A 22,646-nucleotide genomic window follows, 5' to 3' on the forward strand; every position below is an offset into this window, starting at 1 on the left:
AAGCACGGGGATAGGTCTTATTCAAGCACGGAGTTATTATGAGCATGCACTTGGCAATCTGTGGGCATGGAGGACTGCAGATAATGGATGAGTAAGTGCTACTTGAGAGTACTGTATTTATGCAAAAACAATGAACTGCAGATGCTGGTTTATCCCAAAGAAAGATACAAAATGTTGGACTAACTCGGGCAGCATCTCTGGAGAATATAGATAAGTGATGCTTTGGGACCCGAATCCAGAGATGTTGTCTGACATCATATCATCATATCATCATATCATATATATACAGCGCGGAAACAGGTCTTTTCGTCCCACCAAGTCCGCGCCGCCCAGCGATCCCCACACACTAACACTATTAACACTATCCTACACACACTAGGGACAATTTTTACATTTACCCAGCCAATTAACCTACAAACCTGATGAGTTCCCAGTCTTTCTACTGTGTTTATTTGTTCATTGTGGTTTTCCCACGTTGTTTGCAATCAAATTATTGCATCACTCCCTGATTTGTTTACTTAATTTATTTACTGACTTTATTCTTGGAGTTTTCAAAGACCCCTTGGATACCCAGGAACTGGTTCTTGATTGACTTCACGAATAATACCGTGACCATAAAAGTACATTGAATGATGCCAACCCAGGAATCCGTGACTTCCATTTTGACTTGCATATCCTGTGCAGACAGAAGTGCATCAAATTTGGGTGACGGCATCTGAACCATAAACTAATCCTTGCAGCATGCACCTTGCTAGGTTGGGCAGACGCATCAGAACATGGAATATGGAACATAGTACAGTGCAGGAACAGGCCCTTCGGCCCACAATGTCTATACCAAACATGTACATACATTTGTTAACCATGTAGCTACTGATAAAGCATCCTTTTCATAAAACTTTGGAAATTGTCCTTACAAACGGCAGACGTGAGGCGGTCCTTCAAAAAGGTCAACGACCGCAAAGCTCCAGGGCCGGATAGTATTCCAGGGCAGACCCTCAGAGCGTGTGCTGATTAACTGGCAGAGGTGTTCACCAACATCTTCGACCTCTCTCTGTCAGTCTGTGGTTCCCACCTCCTTCAAAGCATCCATCATCGTTCCTGTTCCAAAGAAACCAGTAACCTCCTGTTTAAATGACATCAGTCACCATGAAGTGCTTCGAGCGACTAGTCAAAACTCACATCTGCTCCTCTCTCCCTGACACCTTAGACCCTCTTCAGTTTGCATATAGACCAAACAGGGCCACAGACGATGCCATCGCCATGGCAATACACACTGTGCTCACCCACCTGGACAAAGGAAATACATATGTGAGAATGCTCTTTAATGACTACAGCTCGGCATTCAACACTATTATCCCTCAAAACTCATCCCCAAGCTCCTTGATCTTGGACTGGAGACCTCCATCTGCGGATGGATATTCGATTTCCTGACGGGCAGGCCCCAGGTGGTGAGAATTTGCAGCCACATCTCTTCCTCACTGATCCTCAACACAGGCACACCACAGGGCTGCGTGCTCAGTCCTCTCCTGTACTCCCTGTTCACGCACGACTGTTCTGCTAAGCACGGCTCAAACAGCATCCTAAAGTTTGCTGATGAAACGACCATCTTGGGCCTCATCACAGACAACAATGAGACGGCCTACAGAGAGGAGGTAAAGGCACTAAACAGCTGGTGCCAGGAAAATAACCTCTCTCTCAATGTCAGCAAAACTAAAGAGATGATCGTGGACTACAGGAGACAGCAGGGGAGTGGACACCTCCCCATCCACATCGGTGATGCTGAGGTTGAAAAGGTCAGCAGCTTTAAGTTCCTCGGTGTGCACATCACTGAGGACCTTTCCTGGACACTGCACACGGACACAATAACAAAGAAGGCCCACCAGAGGCTCTTTTTCCTGAGAAGACCGAGGAAGTTTGGCATGAACGCCAGCATCCTCGCAAACTTCTACAGATGCACCATCGAGAGCCTGCTGACGGGCTGCATTACAGTCTGGTATGGGAACTGTTCGGCCCACAGCCACAAATCACTGCAGAGAGTGGTGAAGACAGCACAACACATCACTGGCAACTGTCTCCCGGCCATTCAGGACATTTTCTACCGGCTGTGCCTGCGGAAGGCACGCAGCATCATCAAGGACCACAGCCACCCAGCATGCAGGCTGTTCTCCTTGTTACCGTCAGGCAGACGATACAGGATACAGGATACACCAGACTTAAGAACAGTTTCTACCATCAGGCCATCAGGCTTCTGAACTCAAACACATTTCAAATCATATATGTTGATTATTTTTAATATTGTCTTTTTAACTATTTTTAATATTGTCTTTTTACCTTACTAATGTCATTTTTTATCTTATTTATCCTTGGAATATTACTGCTGAGGTGACCCGTTGTCTTGTCAAATGCATTTCATTGTACCGTTGACCCTGTGCCAACCTACATATGACAAATAACATTTATTATTATTTATAATCCACTCTGTTCAAATTTTTTATCGTTAAAAAAAAAAGAATCGTAGACTTGTATATTATTACTTTCATATTACTTTTCATTTCTTAGTCTCAACCAGAAGACATACATGCAAATCAGCATAAATGATTTTCACTCTATCAATCATGGAGAAGGCTGTTCCAGTGTCCAATAGCAATAAGGGAGTTATGTAAATACCAACATGCAGGGCCAGTTGTATTGACTACAAATTGACTAATTTGAAAACGTGGTAATCTGAATCCTTTAGAAAATAAACTATTTCTAAACTGGTTGGTAAAATGGATATTGTACTAGATATGTATACTTCTAGTATATTTTCAGTTTAAACATGTCCCATCTCAACAAAAGCCTAGACACAAAATGCTGGAGTAACTCAGCGGGTCAGGCAGCATCTCAGAGAAGGAATGGGTGACGTTTCCGGTCGAGACCCTTTTTGAGACTGAAGAAGGGTCTCGACCCGAAACTTCACCCATTCCTTCTCTCCCGAGGTGCTGCCTGACCTGCTGAGTTACTCCAGCATTTTGTGTCTACCTTCGATTTAAACCAGCATCTGCAATTATTTTCTTACACCAGCTATTGATGGTGTTACCCGTTACTTGATCTTGCGTTATGTGGAATGAAGTAACAAGCAGGTATATCTACCTTGCAAAATTTATATTCCAATGACAAAACATATTTGCTCTTCCTGTACGGTAGTTTAGTTCAGAGATTCAGCGCTGAAACAGGCCCTTCGGCCCACCAAGTCCGCCGACCAGTGATCCCCGCACACTAACACTATCCTGCACGCACTAGGGACAGTTTTACCAAACCAATTAGCCTGCAAACCTGAACGTCTTTGGACTGTGGGAGGAAACCAGAGTTCCCGGAGGAAACCCACGCAGGTCATGGGGAGAACGTACAAACTCCATACAGACAGCACCCGTAGTCAGGTTTGAACCCAGGTCTCCAGCGCTGCAAGACAACATCTCTACCGCTGCAGCACCGTGCCGTCCGTCTGTGCCACCGCACAGAAGACTATTTTATGCTTAGTTTACACCTTCATTGTGTGAGATTCTTTGGTTAAAGAGTAAGAACTGAGAAATAAGGACCACAGCCTGTTTTGGGTCAATGAATGGAATCTGGAGTCAACACAGATAATATAAATACTGCATTTATGTATTTTCAGTTTAGTCATTTGTTGCACTGCTGTGGATGCATTTAGCAAATTGCAGAAACCCTTGTGCTCATGAAAACACGGGAGACTTGGAAGAACAGCAGCTATTGAATATTTAAATATATTAAAGCCACATGGTCTCAGTTTAAAAAAATCTTTTGTTATTAAAATAATTAGCTCATGGGGGAAAAACTGTTTTTAAATTGGCGTCATTTTGAAGTCTTACAGCTTCAAAATGAAAATTCATTGTATTTTATTTGAGATGTTTGTGCCAATATCCACTAAATCCAAGAAAACCTAGCTTTATCTTGGATACAAAGACGGGGCGCAAGGACTGATGTGGGAAAAGACAGCTTTTTGTGCTCAAGACCAACATTTTAAATAGAATTTCCATTCTGTCTGTTTAGATTAAATCAAGGCTTTAAAAAAAATTAGCTGTGATTGGTAAAGTCAATCAATTAAAACACTTGCATTTAATTAATTGTGTTTTAATCTTGAAATAAAAATATCCCCCCCCCCACCCTCTTCAGAGCTCATTAATTTAATGAATGATAATAAATAACTAAAAACTGCACAGCATCCATATCCATCTGTAAAGGATCACATTCCAATCCTGCAGCTGTCGGATAAGTTCCTGAAGTGATTAGCTTTCAGCCAGTGAATTCAACGTTATGTCTCTCCCTCCTTTAGTTTACATAAAATGATGTGCTGTACTTTGCAATGCATTTCCAAAATGTAAAAAAAAGAGAATGTATCTGTAAAAAATGAATAAGAATGTGCTGAGATGGGAGGTTTCGTTGAAGCTTCCCTGAAATATTTAATGCCCATGATTTGCATTCAAAGCTGCCTTTAATGGGATGTTTTTTTAAAAACCAAAGCTTCCTTTGAGACCTGCAAACATTGAAAGGTGAGAACATGCATACATGAGCTAACACATATTGCTTTGGATAGTTTTAGCCTTACAACATCTCTTGTTTTGAGCCTATCATGCTCACGGTTGAGAATATTTAAAAAGTAAAATCATCAGATGCACCCCAAGCATGAAAACGTACTTATTTGTGGTTCCACGGTGTGCACACCCAAATATATTCTTCACACTTGATTTTAAAATACCTCTAATTTTAGTGTAAGAAAACGTTGAGCACAATTACATTTAGTTGAGTTTAGAGATATAGCATGGAAACATGCTGTGGAAAACAGAATCCGCGCTGACCATTGATGACCCGTTCACACTAGTTTCATGTTTTCCACTTTCTCATCCACTCCCTTTACACGAAGGGCATTTTGTAGAGGCCAATCAACTGACAAACCCACACGTGTTTGGAATGTGGAAGAGAACCGAAGCACCCGGAGGAAACCCATGCAATCATAGAGAGAATGTGCAAATTCCGCACAGTTCAGGTTTGAACCCAGATCTTTGGCGCTGTGAAATAGCAGCTCCATCAGCTGTGCCACCCGCTGAATCTTATTTGTCCCTTATCAGCCCATGCCTGAAAGTTCTCCATGTTATAATTTATGCGTGTATGGGTTGCTTTATTGACAAACAAGCTCATGGAGTTGAATATCATGTAATCAGTGAATATATCCTCACTTCTGGAAGAGAGTTGTTGAAACTGTTGTTGACGATTTGGCCATAGATTAATGTCCTGGACTGAGGTGATTGATCTTGCGGGTATCACAAAATGCTGGAGTAACTCAGCAGGTCAGGCAGCATCGAGGAGAGAGGGAATGGGTGACATTTCGGGTCGAGACCCTTCTTCAGACTGATGTCGGGGGGGCGGGACAAAGAAAGGATATAGGTGAAGACAGTGGGAGAACTGGGAAGGGGGAGGGGAAGAGAGGGACAGAGGAACTATCTAAAGTTGGAGAAGTCAATGTTCATACCGCTGGGTTGTAGGCTGCCCAAGCGAAATATGAGGTGCTGTTCCTCCAATTTCCGGTGGGCCTCACTATGGCACTGGAGGAGGCCCATGACAGAATGGTCAGACTGGGAGTGGGAGTGCTCAGCCACCGGGAGATCTTGCGGTCACTGTTGCCCTCATCTGGATCGAACCGGGTCTCTGGTGCTTTGGGGCAGCTGTGCCATTTACTTGAATCAAAATGACAAAACAAAATATTGAGAAATCTGCTGTTGAAGACTGGGTTTATGTGCTTTCCCTCTCTGTACCATGTTTCTATAATTACTGACAAGTAAGAAGGCAAGGCCAACAATCCTGAGTTTTTCAGGTAAAACCAATTGACATGTGACCAGGGACATTTGTTGGAAATTTTCTTGGTAATAGCATTGGTACAAGATTGGGAACATGTTACCTGTTTGGGCTTTTGTTTGGGAGGCTGGATTGAAAAATATAATTTATAAAAAGATAATCCACAGTCCTCCATGTGCTTGGAGATCAGCCAGAATGCTACAGTTTTACTATAGCTTGTGTTTCCATAATGCTAATTTTCTCCAATGCAAGGCTTTTGAGCAACACATGTTATAGAAAAAGTACATGTACAGGTAAAATGGTATAATATAATGTAATAATATAATGTGAAAAGCGCACCTTGAATGCAACATGTTAATCACAGTTTTGGTTTAATTTTACTGGTCATATAATGTTTGGGACAAAGACCCATCATTTATTTATTTGCCTCTGTACTCCAGAATTTGAGATTTGTAATAGAAAAAAAACACATGTGGTTAAAGTGCACATTGTCAGATTTTAATAAAGGCAATTTTTATACATTTTGGTTTCACCATGCAGAAATTACAGCAATGTTTATACATAGTCCCCCCATTTCAGGGCACCATAATGTTTGGGACACAGCAATTTCATGTAAATGAAAGCAGTCATGTTTAGTGTTTTGTTGCATATCCTTTGCATGCAATGACTGCTTGAAGTCTGCGATTCATGGACATCACCAGTTGCTGGGTGTGTAGGAAACATAACTGCAGATGCTGGTTTAAATCAGTCTGAAGAAGGGTCTCGACCAGAAACGTCACTCATTCCTTCTCTCGCGAGATGCTGCCTGACCCACTGAGTTACTCCAGCATTTTGTGTCTACACCAGTTGCTGGGTGTCTTCTCTGGTGATGCTCTGCCAGGCCTGTATTGCAGCCATCTTTAGCTTATGCTTGTTTTGCAGGCTAGTCTCCTTCAGTTTTCTCTTCAGCATATAAAAGGCACGTTCAATTGGGTTCAGATCGGGTGATTGACTTGGCCACTCAAGAATTTACCATTTTTTAGCTTTGAAAAACTCCTTTGTTGCTTTAGCAGTATGTTTGGGATCATTGTCTTGCTGCAGAATGAACCGCCGGCCAATGGGTTTTGAGGCATTTGTTTGAACTTGAGCAGATAGGAGGTGTGTATACACTTCAGAATTCATTATGCTACTATCATCAGCAGTTGTATCATCAATGAAGATAAGTGAGCCAGTGTCTTCAGCAGCCATACATGCCCAGGCCATTACACCCCCACCACCGTGTTTCACAGATGAGGTGGTATACTTTTGATCTTGGGTAGTTCCTTCTGTCCTCCATACTTTGCCTTGCCATCACTCTGATATAAGTTAATTTTCGTCTCATCTGTCCACAAGATCTTTTTCTAGAACTGTGGTTGCTCTTTTAAGTACTTCTTGGCAAACTGTAACCTGGCCATCCTATTTTTACGGCTGACCCGTGGTTTGCATCTTGTATTGTAAACTCTGTATTTCTGTTCATGAAGACGTCTGCGGGCAGTGTTCATTGACAAATCCACTCCTGATGAGTGTTTCTGATCTGTCGGACAGGTGGTTGGGGATTTTTCTTTATTATAGAGAGAATTCTTCTGTCATCAGCTGTGGAAGTCTTCCTTGCCTGCCAGACCCTTTGCGATTAGTAAGCTCACCAGTGCTCTCTTTCTTCTTAAAGATGTTCCAAACAATTGATTTTGGTAAGCCTACGGTTTGGTTGATGTCTCTAACAGTTTTATTCTTGTTTCTCAGTCTCCTAATGGCTCTTTGACTTTCATTGGCACAACGTGGTCCTCATGTTGATGAACAGCAATAAAAGTTTCCAAATGTGATGGAAAGACTGAGTGCTGAGAGCTGTCTTATACCTGCATTAAGGAGGCATTTAAACACACCTGAGCAATGACAAACACCTGTGAAGCCATGTGCCCCAAACATTATGGTGCCCTGAAATGGGGGGACAACGTATAAACACTTGTATATTATATTACTTAGTATCCTGCTGTATCATTTTGGATAAGAAAATAACTGCAGATGCTGGTACAAATCGATTTATTCATAAAATGCTGGAGTAACTCAGCAGGTCAGGCAGCATCTCGGGAGAGAAGGAATGGGTGCAGTTTCGGGTCGAGACCCTTCTTCAGACTGAATGTATCATTTTGGACATCATTACGAGGTTAATATTATGCTTATGTATACTACTGGGAGGTGCCATGGGCGGGGCCAGACTATGAGTAAACTTGCTTAACATTTACGTAATGCTTTATTGTGACAACGAAGAAACCTGTTGACAATAAGGTCACCAAGAAGAATCTTATTTAAAGAAGCTTGCTAAAATAATAAGATTTTAGTAAGTCATAAGTTACATAGGAACGACCATTAGATATTAGATTTTTACCACAACAAGTTAACAACGAGTCATAATAAGTCAATGACAAGAGATAGGTCAATATATTTTATTGCAACTTCAAATAAACGTCTAACTACTACGTCGTGAAGATCTCCCTTGTTATTTGCTTAAGAAAGATAACTGCTCCCGTTTCTATGTTAAATGGTAAGCTGCTTTTTGTGCTTTATAAGGAAGACAAGAAGCTAGCCGTTGCATTATCGACGGAACTTCCTTGAATTTTATTGCTATTGAAACGCATTTTAGTATCAATGGTGCTGTACTTTGCGTGCATCAATGGGTGACCCGTTTCCAGCATTAATCCTCTGGCACTGATTCAATCTGGTACATTTGTAGACTTATTATTACACAGATAGGTACCACTTCAATTTTTTGGCTGCCATAAGAATCTTCAAATTGTAGAATGCAGGTGGCAAAGGGAGTGCCATATACTTCTACAATCTAAATCTGATAGAGTCATAGAGTGATACAGTGTGGAAACAGGCCCTTTGGCCCAACTTACCCACACTGGCCAACGTGTCACAGCTACACTAGTCCCACCACTAGTCCATATCCCAACAAACCTGTCCTATGAATGTACCTGTCTAACTGTTTCTTAAACGTTGGTATAGCCCCATCCTCAACTACCTCCTCTGGAGGCTTTTTATACACCCACTGACCTTTGTGTGAAAAAGTTACCCCTCAGATTCCCATTAAATCTTTTCCCCTTCACCTTAAACCTATGTCCTCTGGTCCTCGATTCATCTACTCTGGGCAAGAGACTGCCCGATGTAGTCCTCTCATGATTTTATACACCTCCATAAGATCACCCCATATCCTCTTGCGCTCCAAGGAATGAAGTTCCAGCCTATTCAACCTCTCCCTATAGCTCAGACCCTCTAGTCCTGGCACCATCCGCGTTAATCTGCAATATTTTCAATGTACATTTCTTTCCGCTAAGATCATAATGTTTTATGTTTTATTTCCTGCAGTTTAAAATATACTGATTTGTTGTCTGCAAGCAATGGAAATAAGGTGCATTGGATTGTGTTCCAATCCACAGCACACTCTGAGCCAAGCTAATAACTTTTTGACAATATTGACTGATGTGAAATTGAATTTATCATATCGGAGAATGTACTTGAAAAGCTTAGTGATTTGTGGTCTTCATTGACTTCGGTATTATTGCAGAATAACAATTCTAGCTAGAAATTAACCAAATTAGTTAGTTAAAGGTGGAACAGCTCATTCTTTTAAAATTTCAAGTAATTCCAAGAACATCAGAGTGGTCATTAACTGGGAAACACTGATTTAACTTAATTGGCGTCATCAACATTTTTATTGGCCATCCCTAATTGCCTCTGAATGGTTCGCTGCCTCCAGCTTCAAAGGACTACCATTAAAAATCTACCATTTTGGTTTTGGGGTCACATCGGAAGAGTGCTAGTTTGCTTCCCTTAAATGTCATTAGGGAAGCAGATGGAGTTTTATGACATTCTGATACCTTCGTAGTCACCTTCACTAATGCTAGCTTTTTATTCCAGATTTATTTAATTAGCTACATTTAAACGGGCAGGTGCATTGTGGTATTGAAGAATGTGCTTCCGGCTCAGTAATCCTGACTTTGGATACCAGTACAGTAACGTCACCATGCACGGATCTCCAAATTTCTGCTGTTTATGAGCTGTTTGGCCGTTGGTCTGAATTAAGAAATCTTGGTATAGAAAGAATGTGCATGCATCACATAATTCGCATCTGCATACACCGTATAGCTTTAAAAAGTCAGGTTGCCTTATGGACTGCTACTTGGAAAGGCAACTAAAATTTATTTCTGGTTATTTTGCCTTGTGTAGGATTTGATACGGATGTCAGATCAAATGCCGGTATAGATTTAAATTCAAAACCACCAATGCTGAGAACACTTCGCAGATCAGGCAGCATCAATAGAGAAAGAAGCAGAGTTAATGTTTCAGGTCCATGAGCTTTCATCAGAACATGAATGGTATTAAATTGTTGCATGCTTATTTTGGTAGCCTGTGTTAATCCAATACGCACCAAATATACAGACATGCAGGAAGAAGTGAAACTTGAGTCCCAGGACAGAATTTTGTAGAATGGTAAAATGTTTGATTATCAGTTGCACCCCGATGAATCCTAAGATGCTCCTTCTAGAGTGTAGATGTGAGAAATGTGGCAGTATAATGCTAACTTCAAAGTAGCCTTTGCAAAGATACTGCTACCATTTGCGTGACATTGTGGCTAGTTTGTTAACTGGACCGCTGGAAGAAATTATATGCTTTTTGTTCCATTTATGCTGTTTATACTTCAGTGCTCTCAGTAACCATCAAGGCCAATTTCCTGTGATACCTGACTTTATTCAAGTTGCCTCTGGGTGTGTTCTGCAGCACTGAATGATAGTAAAAGTAAATTACTTCCAGCTTGGTAATTCACAGCAAACTTCAGATGAAGATGCTTTGGAACTCAATGCTTTGGAGCTCGATGAACGACATTGTTTCGTGTGAAGATCAATAAGTAGAGTTGGTGTCGCTTTATTTTGCGTGAGTTATTATGTGTGAGTTATTAATGTTATATGTAAGTGCTTGAAACAATAATGGTGACTAGCAATAATGTTTTGTGTTCTTAGGAATTTGGGAAATATGCCTTGTGATTGGGTCTAAATTCTACCCACCTAGATCAAATAGGGGGAAAAAAAGCCAGACCCTGTCACACATTCCCCCTCCACCCGTGCTCCCCCTTTTCTGTATGTCATGAATCTGGAGGCAGAAAACCAATTCTGTTGGCATGAAGCAATTATGGCCTATACAACAGCAAGGCTTCCAACTCGGCACTCAAGAAACGTTATCCCTGGAAAGCTCTCGCAAACTTGGCAGATAGTCATAGAATTAAATATACAGTTCAGAAACAGCCCCTTCAGCCCAACTCGTACATGCTGACCAAGTTGTCTAACTGAACTAAACCGACTTAGCTGCGCCTTGCCCATACCCCTTTAAACCTTTCTTATCCGTGTACCAGTCCAAGTGTCTATTAACTGTTGTAATTATATTCACCTCCTCTGGCAGTTCGTTCCAGATATGCACTGCCCTATCTCCTCTCAGCATAAACCTTTTCCCAAAGATAGACACAAAAATCTGGATTAACTCAGCGGGACAGGCAGCATCTCTGGAGAGAAGGAATGGGTGACGTTTCGGGTCTGCAGAAGGTTCTCGACCCGAAACGTCACCCATTCCTTCTCTCCAGAGATGCTGCCTGTCCAGCTTTTTGTGCTTGTCTTTGGTTTAAACCAGCATCTGCAGTTCCTTCCTAAACCTTTTCCCTCTAGTTTCAGACTCCCCTACCCTGTGGAAAATATTGTGGATATCTACGTCCCTCATGATTTTATATACCTTTATAAGGTCATCCCTCAACCTCCTATAAACCAGAGGAAAAAAGGCTCAGCCTATTCATACCCAGTATCGTCCTCGTAAATTATTTTTTGCACCCTGTCCAGTTAAATTACATCCTTTAGTAAGGCGACCAAAACTGTACACGGTGCTCCAGATGTGGGCTTACCAATCTCTTGTACAACTGTAACATGATGTGCCAATTCCTTAACGACCTGATTGATGAATGCAGCGTGCCAAATATCCTCTTCATCATTCTGTCCACCACTTTCATGGAACTATGTAGTTGCATCCCTGGGTCTCGCTATTCTACACCACTCTCCAGGAGCCTGCCATTTTGTGTGTAAGTCCTGCCCTGGTTTGTCCTATCAAAATACAACACGTCACATTAATCTGAATTACTGTCCATCTGCCATTCATCAGCCTGTTGGCACAATTGATCAAGATCCCATTGTAATCTTAGAAAACCTTCACCATGCCACCAATTTTAATGATGTCTGTAAATTTACTAACCACGCTACCTATAATCGCATTCAAATGGTTACTATAAATGATTAATATTGCTGGACCCAGCACTGATCCCTGTGGTTCAACACTTGTTGCAAGCCTCCAGTCTGAAAAAAAACCTCTTCCACTACACTCTGTCTCCTACCTTCTAGCCAATTTTTTATCGAGCTGGCTGCCTCGCCCTGGATCCCACGTTATCTAACCTTCAAGACCAACCTACCAAATGGTACCTTGTTCAAGGCCTGGCTAAAGTCCATGCAAACAACATCCACCACGTTGCCCTCACCAATCTTCTTGGTGATCTCTTCAAAAACACTCAATCAAATTTGTGAAAGAAGGCCATGCTAATTATCCTCAGCCTGAAGAAGGATCTTGACCCAAAACATCACCCATTCCTTCTCACCACAGATACTGCCTGTCCCGCTGAATTACTGCAGTATTTTGTGTGTATCCCCAGTCAATCCTTGTCATTCAGGATGCATGGAGATAATATCTCAGAAGCCACTCACCTTTCACTCCCCAGCCAAACATTTTTGATTCATTCTGGAGCTCCGCTCATTAATATTAATGGTGATAGTCACAAAATGCTGAAGTAATTCAGCAGGAGAGGCAGCATCTCTGGATAGAAGGAATGAAGAAGGGTCTCGACCTGAAACGTCACCCGTTCCTTCTCTCCAGAGATGTTGCCTGTCCTGCCGAGTTACTCCAGCATTTTGTGTCTATCTTCGGTTTAAACCAGCATCGGGACAATGGGAACCCGGCGTGGGGGGGAGATTGCTGTGAGGGAGGGGGAGAACAATGGGGACATGATGTGGGGGTGCCGCTGTGAGGGAGGGGGAACAACAATGGACAATGGCGGTCCCGGCGTGAGGGGACCACCATGAGGGAGGGGGAAGAGGAAAGGGGGAACTGGCACGGGGGGGGGGGGGGGGTTTGTAAATTTTTAAGCACCCTTTATGGGTGACCCTTTGCATACCTTGGGTATGCAAGCAAAGAATTTCACAGTAACGTCATATATGATAATAAAATATTCAGTTCAATTCAATTCCGAAATATTAAAGGTGTCTTGTATTCAACATGCCAAGTCAAAGAAAGAATTGGGTGAACTGAAGTAATGGTTGAAAGTGAGCATTAGGTTTAGTTTTCGGGGGGAATATTATCTCAGAGATAATCAGGGCAGCACAGTGGCGCAGTGGTAGAGTTGCTGCCTTACAGCGTCAGAGACCTGGGCTTGATCCTGACAGCAGGTTCTGTCTGTACGTAGGTTGTACTTTATTCCAGTTGCCTCTGGGACTATTCTGTAGCACTGAATGATAGTAAAATTAAATTACTTCCAGCTTGGTAATTCACAGCAAACTTCAGATGAAGATGCTTTGGAACCCAAAGCTTTGGAGCTCGATGAACAACATTGTATAGTGTGAAGGTCAATAAGTAAATATGGTGTTGCTTTATTGTGCTGAGATGTGTGAGCTATTAATGTTATATGTAATTGCTTGAAACAATAATGGTGACTAATAACAATGTTTTGTGTTCTTAGGAATTTGGGGAATATGCCTTGTGATTGGGTGTAATTTCTACCCGTCTAGATCAAATGGGAACAAAAGGCAAGACCTTGTCAAACATTCCTCCTCCACCCATGCTCCCCCTTTTCTGAATGTCATGGAAGTAGAGGCAGAAAACCAATTCTGTTGACATGAAGACACGTTTTGTCTGTACGTAGTTTGTACGTTCTCCCTGTGACCGGGTGGGTTTTCTTCGGGATGTCTGGTTTCCTCCCACTTTCCAAAGATGTGCAGGTTTGTAGGTTAATTGGCTTCTGTAAATTGTTCCCAGTGTGTAGGATAGAACTAGTGTATGGGTGATTGCTGGTCGGTGTGGACTCGGTGGGCCGAAGGGCCTGTTTCCATGCTGCATCTCTAAACTAAACAAAAATTGCACAATTATCTTTCGTAATGTAGTTATTTCATCCAAGTACAACAGGCTGAAAATGGCAATGGAAAGACAAGCTTGTATATAATGATTGATGGTGGAATTTTGTTCCCTTGGTGAATTCATTGCTGTTTTGAAAAGTACAGTGGGATGTGTAATATCATCTAAACCAGCTGCAAGGGCCTCTTGTGTAAATGATGTGTAATGTCAGCATGGGCTGTAACTTCTGAACCTGGTGCTGGTTGTCAGCCCTTGAACTCTGGCTTAGATGAGAGTTCTACCAATTGTGCCACCCTGATATCTGAGATAACGCTTTGAATTTTTTAGGTTAAATGTCCATTTAAATTTAGTGGATTTATTCAAGCCACGAGTGGTGCAGATGTTGAAAATAGCATAACTGAGTAGCAAAAGTTTTATAAATAACACAGTTCCAAGTCATGGTCACAAAGCACAGAAACAGGCCCTTTGGCTCCCCAAGTCTGCACAAGCCTCATAAATCAGCTAGTAACACTGATCCGACATGAATCACACTTGTTATTCTCCTCTCATTCTCACCAAACACGGCCAGATTCTGCCCCTCACCTTCACATTGGTGGCAATTCACAGCGGCCAATTAATCTGCCGACCTTCATTTTTTCGGGATGTGGGAGGAACTACCTGGAGGAAAACCCATACAGTCACGGAGAGAACGTGGGAAACTCCACACAGACAGCTGCAGAGTTTGGATATAACCTGGGTTCTCGGGTGTGTGAGGCCGTGGTTCTATTGGCTGCGCGCTCGGCTCTTTGCTCCCGTTGAAATGAATATTGCACTCTAATATTACCTTTCATTGATTAATGTACACAACAGTATCTTTGTACTGCAATGAAACAAGTACATTATCATCTCGACCTATCATCATGAACAAAATGTACAGTAATAATTGAAATAACATTTCAGCATTCCTCAAGCTCTTGATAACAATATATCCAACAATATATTCAACAGGGCGGTAACACAAATCTTAATAATTACAGGTTTTAAAAATCCCACTCCCCCATACCCTCTTGCAATGCACCATTCTGCATTTGGAAAAAGAGTACAAGAGGTGCTAAATATTTCATTTATTTTTTTAATATGATGGATTCAAGTGTTTGGAAACATGACAAAGGAAATTCAGTTTTCCCTTCTGCCAAGTGACATGCGTTTGGATTTTGGCAGAATTTATAGTTTTCTAAAGTTTGCCTGACTACCCTGCAGATATCAACCAAATCCACAGACCTTGTGGAAAGTATTAACAATTTTAAATGCAACTAGTTACATTCTTATATTTGTATAGGTGGTCGCATCGTCATTCTGAATGTTTGGAGTGCTGCTTTTATAAGGACATTTGCTTCTTATACTTCCCTGCACTGGTTTGTAATGAATAGCTGACAAATTCATTTTGTGTAGATAATGTTGATTTGCATGGAAGGACCCAAAAAAGTGAGCAATAGATTACTTGTGCTATAAACCAGCATTTTGGTTGTTTATATATGGGAGATTGCTGTCTGAATCCATCAATTCTGTGCAAAAACATTTCATGAGTGGAAGCGCCGATTGCATTTTTTTCCCTAACTCGGTGCTGCCACTAACTGGTTGACTTATGAAACTGTGATATATGTTTATCAGGAAATATCTTTTGTGGGACTTGATATTTTAATCTGACTTTCCAGTCAGCATTTGTAAGCAGCATGAATGTTTATTGAGAATTTTAACAACCCCATCAAACGACTAATTTCTGTATTGAACAACTAGGTTCACAACATAGCAAAACCTTTGCAACCAATTATGCTTGGGAATTATTTCATCATATCTCCTACAGTTTTTGCATGGTTGTTGAAGAATTTGCACTATTAACAGCGAAATGTGATACTGCCACAAACTTGAGTACGATTTTTGACTTAAGTTCTAAATTCATGAAAATATTACATGTCCAATGTAATGATATGGTTAATCAATTTCATGGGGAATTTAAAGGGAAGAGATCAAATTGGTTCACTCGAGAGCTTCTTTCATACCTCTCCACATAGAATGATAATGCAGAACAGTCAATTTAAAGTACTAACATTTACAAACCTATTAAATTGAAGCAGGAGGAGGCTTTTGGTCTGGAATTCAATGAGCTTATAACTAGTTCAGTTATAAACTCTATTTTAGAGGGATATGGTCCAAACACAGGTAAATGGGACTAACTGAGGTGGGGGATCTTGGTCAGCATGGATGGGTTGGGCTGAAGGGCCTGTTTCTGTTCTGTGTGACTTTGTCCATTACTCTGTAACTGGTTCAGTTGTGGAATCCTCTTTGCTACCAATCCCCAAAATGCTTATTTCTTAAGTATCCACATTTAATTGAGTGTTTCAAATGGATATAATCAAGTCTCTATGTGTAAATATGCAACCATGAAATTATTCTCTGCTGTCATTTTTTTTTGTACTCCAATTATTGTAAAAATGTGTAATATCATTAATTTCTGAAACTTGCATAATAATGGTGATTACACCATTCACGGAAGGAACATAATATTTGTGAACTTGTGCTTACAAAAGACAAACTACACAGACACATCTAACCCATGTGCACATATTACAAGTGAACTAATTTGTAACATTTATATTTTCACTAATGTTCCAAGTGTGAACATGGAACAGTGCAGCACAAGAACAGGCCCTTTGGCCCACAATGTCAGTGTCAAACATGATGCTAAGATAACCTAATCTCATCTGCCTGCATGTGATCCATATCCCTCCGTTCCCTGCATTCAATATCAAATCAGAAAATGCCCAGATGTACATCCATTAGCTTTTCTATAATAACAACTTCTTTTCACAGCTGATTTTTTCCTTTATTTTTCTAGATTTTATTATTTTTGCCTATGAGAAGAAAAAAAGAAATTGGTCATAGCTACATATCTAAAAGCAGTGACTGCTAAGACAATTGTAATTGTCAAGACTGAGTTGAATGTTCTCTTGTTTTATAATGGGATTGAGAGCAAAGGCAGGAAAATTGAGATTGGGTATTAGTCAATCATGTATTTGATTGGTAGAATAGAGTGCTACAGACTGGTTGAATGAACCACTCCTACTTTAAGACATCCAAATAAATCTAACAATAAATGTTCTACAACTTTACATTCTACTTTATTGCACATAGACATTCATGTATAGGAAGGAACTGCAGATGCTGATTTATACCGAAGATGGACACAAAGTATGGAGTAACTCAGCGGGTCAGGCAGCATCTCTGGTAATAGGTGACGTTTCCGACATTCTTCAGACATTCATGTGGCTGCTTCAAACAACTCTAAACTCAAAGCGGCACATTACTCTGAAGTGGACTTTTAAGGGAATAATTCATCTCTTTTGGATTTGTAATTTTGCTGTATACATGTGAATTATCCTCCAGATTATCCTCCAGATTATTTCTTATCCTCCAGTCTTATCCTCCAGATTATTTCTCTGCTGAATCCACTGTGTCATAAGTTGTGCTTGACGTGGAAGGTGCTAAAAGTTTAAAACCACGTGGCCATGAATGTCAGTTAGTGGACTGGAATATCTCAGCAAATATTGCTTACACCTGCATTTGCTTTTTGACCAACTCATGTGATCTGATTGAAGTTATTTAAAATGTAAATACCAAATACTTGCTCACTGTTTATTAGCACAGTGCAAAGTGCTAATATTGTTCCTTTTATAATTTCATTTATTTAGCCTGCTGATGTTTAACATTTCAGAGCAAACGGGACCATCTGTTAATGAATGTCAAGTGGTACTATCGCCAATCAGAAGTGCCTGACTCAGTCTACCAACATCTAGTTCTGGACCGACATAATGAGAATGGTGAGTACTGCTTATTACCGTGACAAATTAAACCTTTTTCCTCTCATTGTCTTCTCTTAAATTCATTCTTCTACAGAGCTCATAGTTCTACTAGTGACTGTGGTTCTGTGATACTTTTTTTATCCTGAAGATGTATTGTCTTCTTAAGTACATCTACATGTACAAACAGTAAACTCACTTTCTTGGGTTGGGAAAGGGTAGATTGGGTATTCGGGAACACCATAGGTCAATCCTATTCACTGTCAACACAAATGCATGCTACAGCAGAACTTATTTGTGTCGGAAAGAATCTTGTCCGATGACAAATGTCTACATACATCCTGGTAGTCCAAAGCCAACTGTTTATCCACTGTATTTTCAATGCACGAACACCAGAAGTGTTCGACAACTATTTTGCAAGCATAGTTTTTTTTTGCCAGATGAACCTTTGGGATCAGGAGAAGTCTCAAAACCAGTAATGCCGGAAGCTTTATCATAAATAAATATGGTAGAATTTAATGTAGATTATATTTTCAGTCGATTTCGGTGTACACAAGCATTCCATAACATATGAAAAAGTAATTTTAATCCCCCCTATGTTCTCGGTTTCTTAACTGAAGCATCACACTGTGCTCTGCTTAATTTGATCTGTTTCATGGCCTTTACATCGAAGGGTATTGCACTTGGTTTTGATCTTACCAGGCTATAGCAAGAGGAGATATTTAATGTTCTGTGATCATGCTGTCATGCATTTGTGTTATAATTTTTTATTTTATAAGTTGCGGCACATCTTGAGATGAAGAACCTTAGATGTTAAACAGGGCACTTTGTTAAAATTTCTAACTTGCATCATGACTCTTACTTTTAGATTTAGATTAAATTTAGAGATATAGCGCGGAAACAGGCCCTTCGGCCCACCGAGTCCACGCCGCCCAGCGGTCCCCGCCCATTAACACTATCCTACACCCACTAGGGACAATTTTTACATTTACCCAGTCAATTAACCTACATACCTGTACGTCTTTGGAGTGTGGGAGGAAACCGAAGATCTCAGAGAAAACCTACGCAGGTCACGGGGAGAACGTACAAACTCCGTACAGACGGCGCCCGTAGTCAGGATCGAACCTGAGTCTCCGGCGCTGCATTCGCTGTAAGGCAGCAACTCTACCGCTGTGCCACTGTGCCGCTCTTTATAAGATTTACGCATGGGCAATTCTGCTGACAGTTCAGAATTGTTCTCTGGAATTAATGTTTGTCATTTTGGCAGAATTTTGCCTAATTTGAACAAGATTGTATAATATTGATCTTTAAAGGTTTTTTGTTTCTTGAATCACTACTTCATGCTTTGAAATCTCACAATTGCTTGCATTCATTTTTTGGTGCTGCTCAATATTTGACTGATGGTTCCGACAATTTTTATTGTTAGTTTGTAAGTCAACAGCAGAGATTTTTACAGTAAATTTGCAGATCCTTTTCTCACGTTTTGGAGCCGCAGCTAAAAGGAGAACAATTTGGCTGTTATACCAAACTGAAGCATTTAAATATTTTTATCCCTGAAAGTGTGTGTCTGAAATTATATGGTAATGCTTTTGGAATCTCCGAAAGAGGACCGTGATCTTAAAATGGAGTGAATTTGTGATCATATCAATAAACTTACAAGGTTCGACAGTCCTTTCATTCCCTTATGTTTGCAGCAAGATATCTTAAGGACAGCTGAAGGTGTTCATGTTTGCTCATTGTATCACAAATTGTCTTGATGTGTCTCTACTTTCCCCTCTCCCAATTTCCCATTTAGTTTCTGAGGTCATTGTTTGCCACATAACTTTGCCTAAGAAATCGGAGATATATATATATAGAAGAATTGTTCATATTCTCAATGGTTCTTTTGGGAGAGATGTATATATATATACAGTTTATTCTGTTTGGAATTCCATGGGGCGTGTGCAGGACCCCCAACACCCAGGCAGTCTTTAATCTTTTTTTCTTTTCTTCTTTTTTCTTATTTGGGGTTAGTATAAGGGGGTGGGGGGAAGGGTGGGAGGGTTTGTTTTCTAAAAAGTTCTGTAAAAAAATAAAATAAAAAAAATAAATAAATAAAAAAGAAAAAAGAAATCAGAGATTAAAATGGTAAATATATTAAGCAATTACCAAAATTGGTGCCAATGTATAGCAATTTGCAGATAGTTTAGTTCTTGTTGAAAGTTTCCATATTAAAAGACGTCGTCATGTTGGAGATGCCACAGAACCTTGGTTTGATTCTAATTTCAGGCACTTTAGACTTTTACTTTAGACTTTAGAGATACAGCACGGAAACAGGCCCTTCGGCCCACCAAGTCTGCACCGGCCAGCGATCACCCTGTACAGTAGCAGTATCCTACAAACTGGGGTCAATTTACAATTTTACTGAAGCCAATTAAATTACACATCTGTACATCTTTTGAGGGTGGGAGGAAACCGGAGCATCCGGTGAAAACCGGGAGAACGTACAAACTCAGCACAGACAGCATCTGTAGTCAGGATCGAACCCGGGTCTCTGGCGCTGTAAGGCAGCAATTCTACCACTGCACCACTGTGCCAACACACTCCGTGCAGAGTCAGCACTTTCTTCCTTTGAACATGTGGGATTTCCCCAGGTGCTCCATTTTTTTCCCTATGACCTGAAGATATGGTGTTGTCGGCTTAATTGCTAATGCAGGTAGCTGGTGGGGAAATCAGAAGAGAGTCAATGGGCATGTGAGGGAGAATAGATTGCAGGAAGATAAGCTGGGGGTGGGACTGGTGGGATTATTCCCAGAAACAGCATTGATTTGATGCACAAAAGGGCAACCTCATGTCACTATGAAATGTTTAAGAACAGTTTAAGAATAAGGGGTAGGCCATTTAGAACTGAGATGAGGAAAAACTTTTTCAGTCAGAGAGTTGTGAATCTGTGGAATTCTCTGCCTCAGAAGGCAGTGGAGGCCAATTCTCTGAATGCATTCAAGAGAGAGCTAGATAGAGCTCTTAAGGACAGCGGAGTCAGGGGGTATGGGGAGAAGGCAGGAACGGGGTACTGATTGAGAATGATCAGCCATGATCACATTGAATGGCGGTGCTGGCTCGAAGGGCCGAATGGCCTCCTCCTGCACCTATTGTCTATTGTGTATTGAAAATACAAAGTATTGTCTAGTTAAAAATATAAAATATTGTAAAATATTATACAAAATACAAACTGTCATGATATGAGTCACATTTCAAGGTAATTTTGTAAGAGAATATTTCATGTAAATCCAGATTATAACTAGGATCTCTCCAATCAAAGTTCTGTGTAGCAATACATCGAGACTTTTGGAAAGGGCTGAAATAAAACAGAAAATGAAGATCAGGAAACATCAATTGAAAGAGAAAAACGATTAAAATATCTGGTCATTGACCTTGAAATGGCTGTTATCATCATTTGCTTCTGCAACGCCAAACTACAGTTTACTTAAAATTGCCTGCTTTGGTCTTTTAAACCACTACTTTTCAGGACTCTGATCTCTAATCCATTCCCGGGGTGTATTTTAAATACACACCAATAAAGGAAACACAGTTTTATTGGCAGTGGCACCAAATACACAAAGGTATCTTTCAATTGGAGTGGCACCAAATACACAAAGGTTTCTTTCAATAGATTCCCTGTTCCGTGAATATAAATTGTCGTGACTAAAACCACTAATTCTCATCGTTCATTTCTGCAATAGTGTTCCAATAACAACATTATTTTCCTTGACCTTATTCCACTTATCCTTCATGTTACTTTATAGGACAGCTGGTCATTTATAATTATGTTCTGATATCTGACTTGGGCCTGAGTATTATCAGAATTAAACAGTTAGTACAGTGAGGAATTGGGCAGATTGTATTGCCAAGTTTTATGGCTGATAGTTTAATCGTAATTGCCTTACTGCACTTATTTAATATGTATTTGGATATATTCAGTTCCTCTGAAGGCACAATAGTAGATAAAGCCAGTTGGCATTATGAACAGTGATGAAATCAGCTTTTAACTTTTTTATGTTCAAAATAACCACCTAACGCTTAAGATTTGATAATGCATGTTGAAAACATTAAGGAGGTCCTTTATCGTGTCCTATTTGTGCATGATGTCCTATACAGTGCATTCAGATAGTATTCAGACCCCTTCACTTTTTCCACATTTTGCTATGTTACAGCCTTATTTTAAAATGGATTAAATTCATTTTTTTTAAATCATCAATCTACACACAATACCCCATAATAAAAAAACAAAAACAGGTGTTTATAAATTTTTGCAAAGTAATTAAAAAGAAATAACTGAAATATCATAATTTACATATGCATTCAGACCCTTTGTTATGACTCTCAATATTGAGTTATGTTCATCCTGTTTCCTTGATTATCCTTGGGATGTTTCTACAACTTGACTGGAGTCCACCAGTGGTAAATTAAATTAATTGTATATGATTTGGAAAGGGACACACCTGCCTATACAAGGTCCCACAATTGACAGTGCATGTCAGAGCAAAAACCAAGCCATGAAGATGAAGGAATTGTCCGTAGACCTCCGAGACAGGATTGTTTCGAGACACAGATCTGGAGAAGGGTATAAAACAATTTCTGCAGCATTGCAGGTTCCTAAGAACACAATGGCCTCCGTCATTCTTAAATGGAAGAACTTTGGAACCACCAGGACTCTTCATAGAGCTGGCCGCCTGGCCAAACTGAGCAATCGGG

At 40.5% G+C, this 22,646-nt stretch overlaps 1 protein-coding gene across 3 annotated transcripts in view; it reads left to right on the forward strand.

Annotated features, from left to right (window-relative positions):
* LOC144608061 (arginine-glutamic acid dipeptide repeats protein-like) overlaps nt 1-22,646 on the forward strand; it is a 258,178-nt gene that overhangs the window by 228,703 nt on the left and 6,829 nt on the right. For all 3 annotated transcript variants that reach the window (XM_078425325.1, XM_078425326.1, XM_078425327.1), the window contains one exon: nt 17,828-17,933. In XM_078425325.1, the coding sequence (XP_078281451.1) occupies nt 17,828-17,933 (106 nt within the window). The remainder of the gene's footprint in view (nt 1-17,827; nt 17,934-22,646) is intronic.

Source organism: Rhinoraja longicauda, chromosome 30 (assembly GCF_053455715.1).
Source record: "Rhinoraja longicauda isolate Sanriku21f chromosome 30, sRhiLon1.1, whole genome shotgun sequence".
Lineage (NCBI taxonomy): Eukaryota > Metazoa > Chordata > Chondrichthyes > Rajiformes > Arhynchobatidae > Rhinoraja > Rhinoraja longicauda.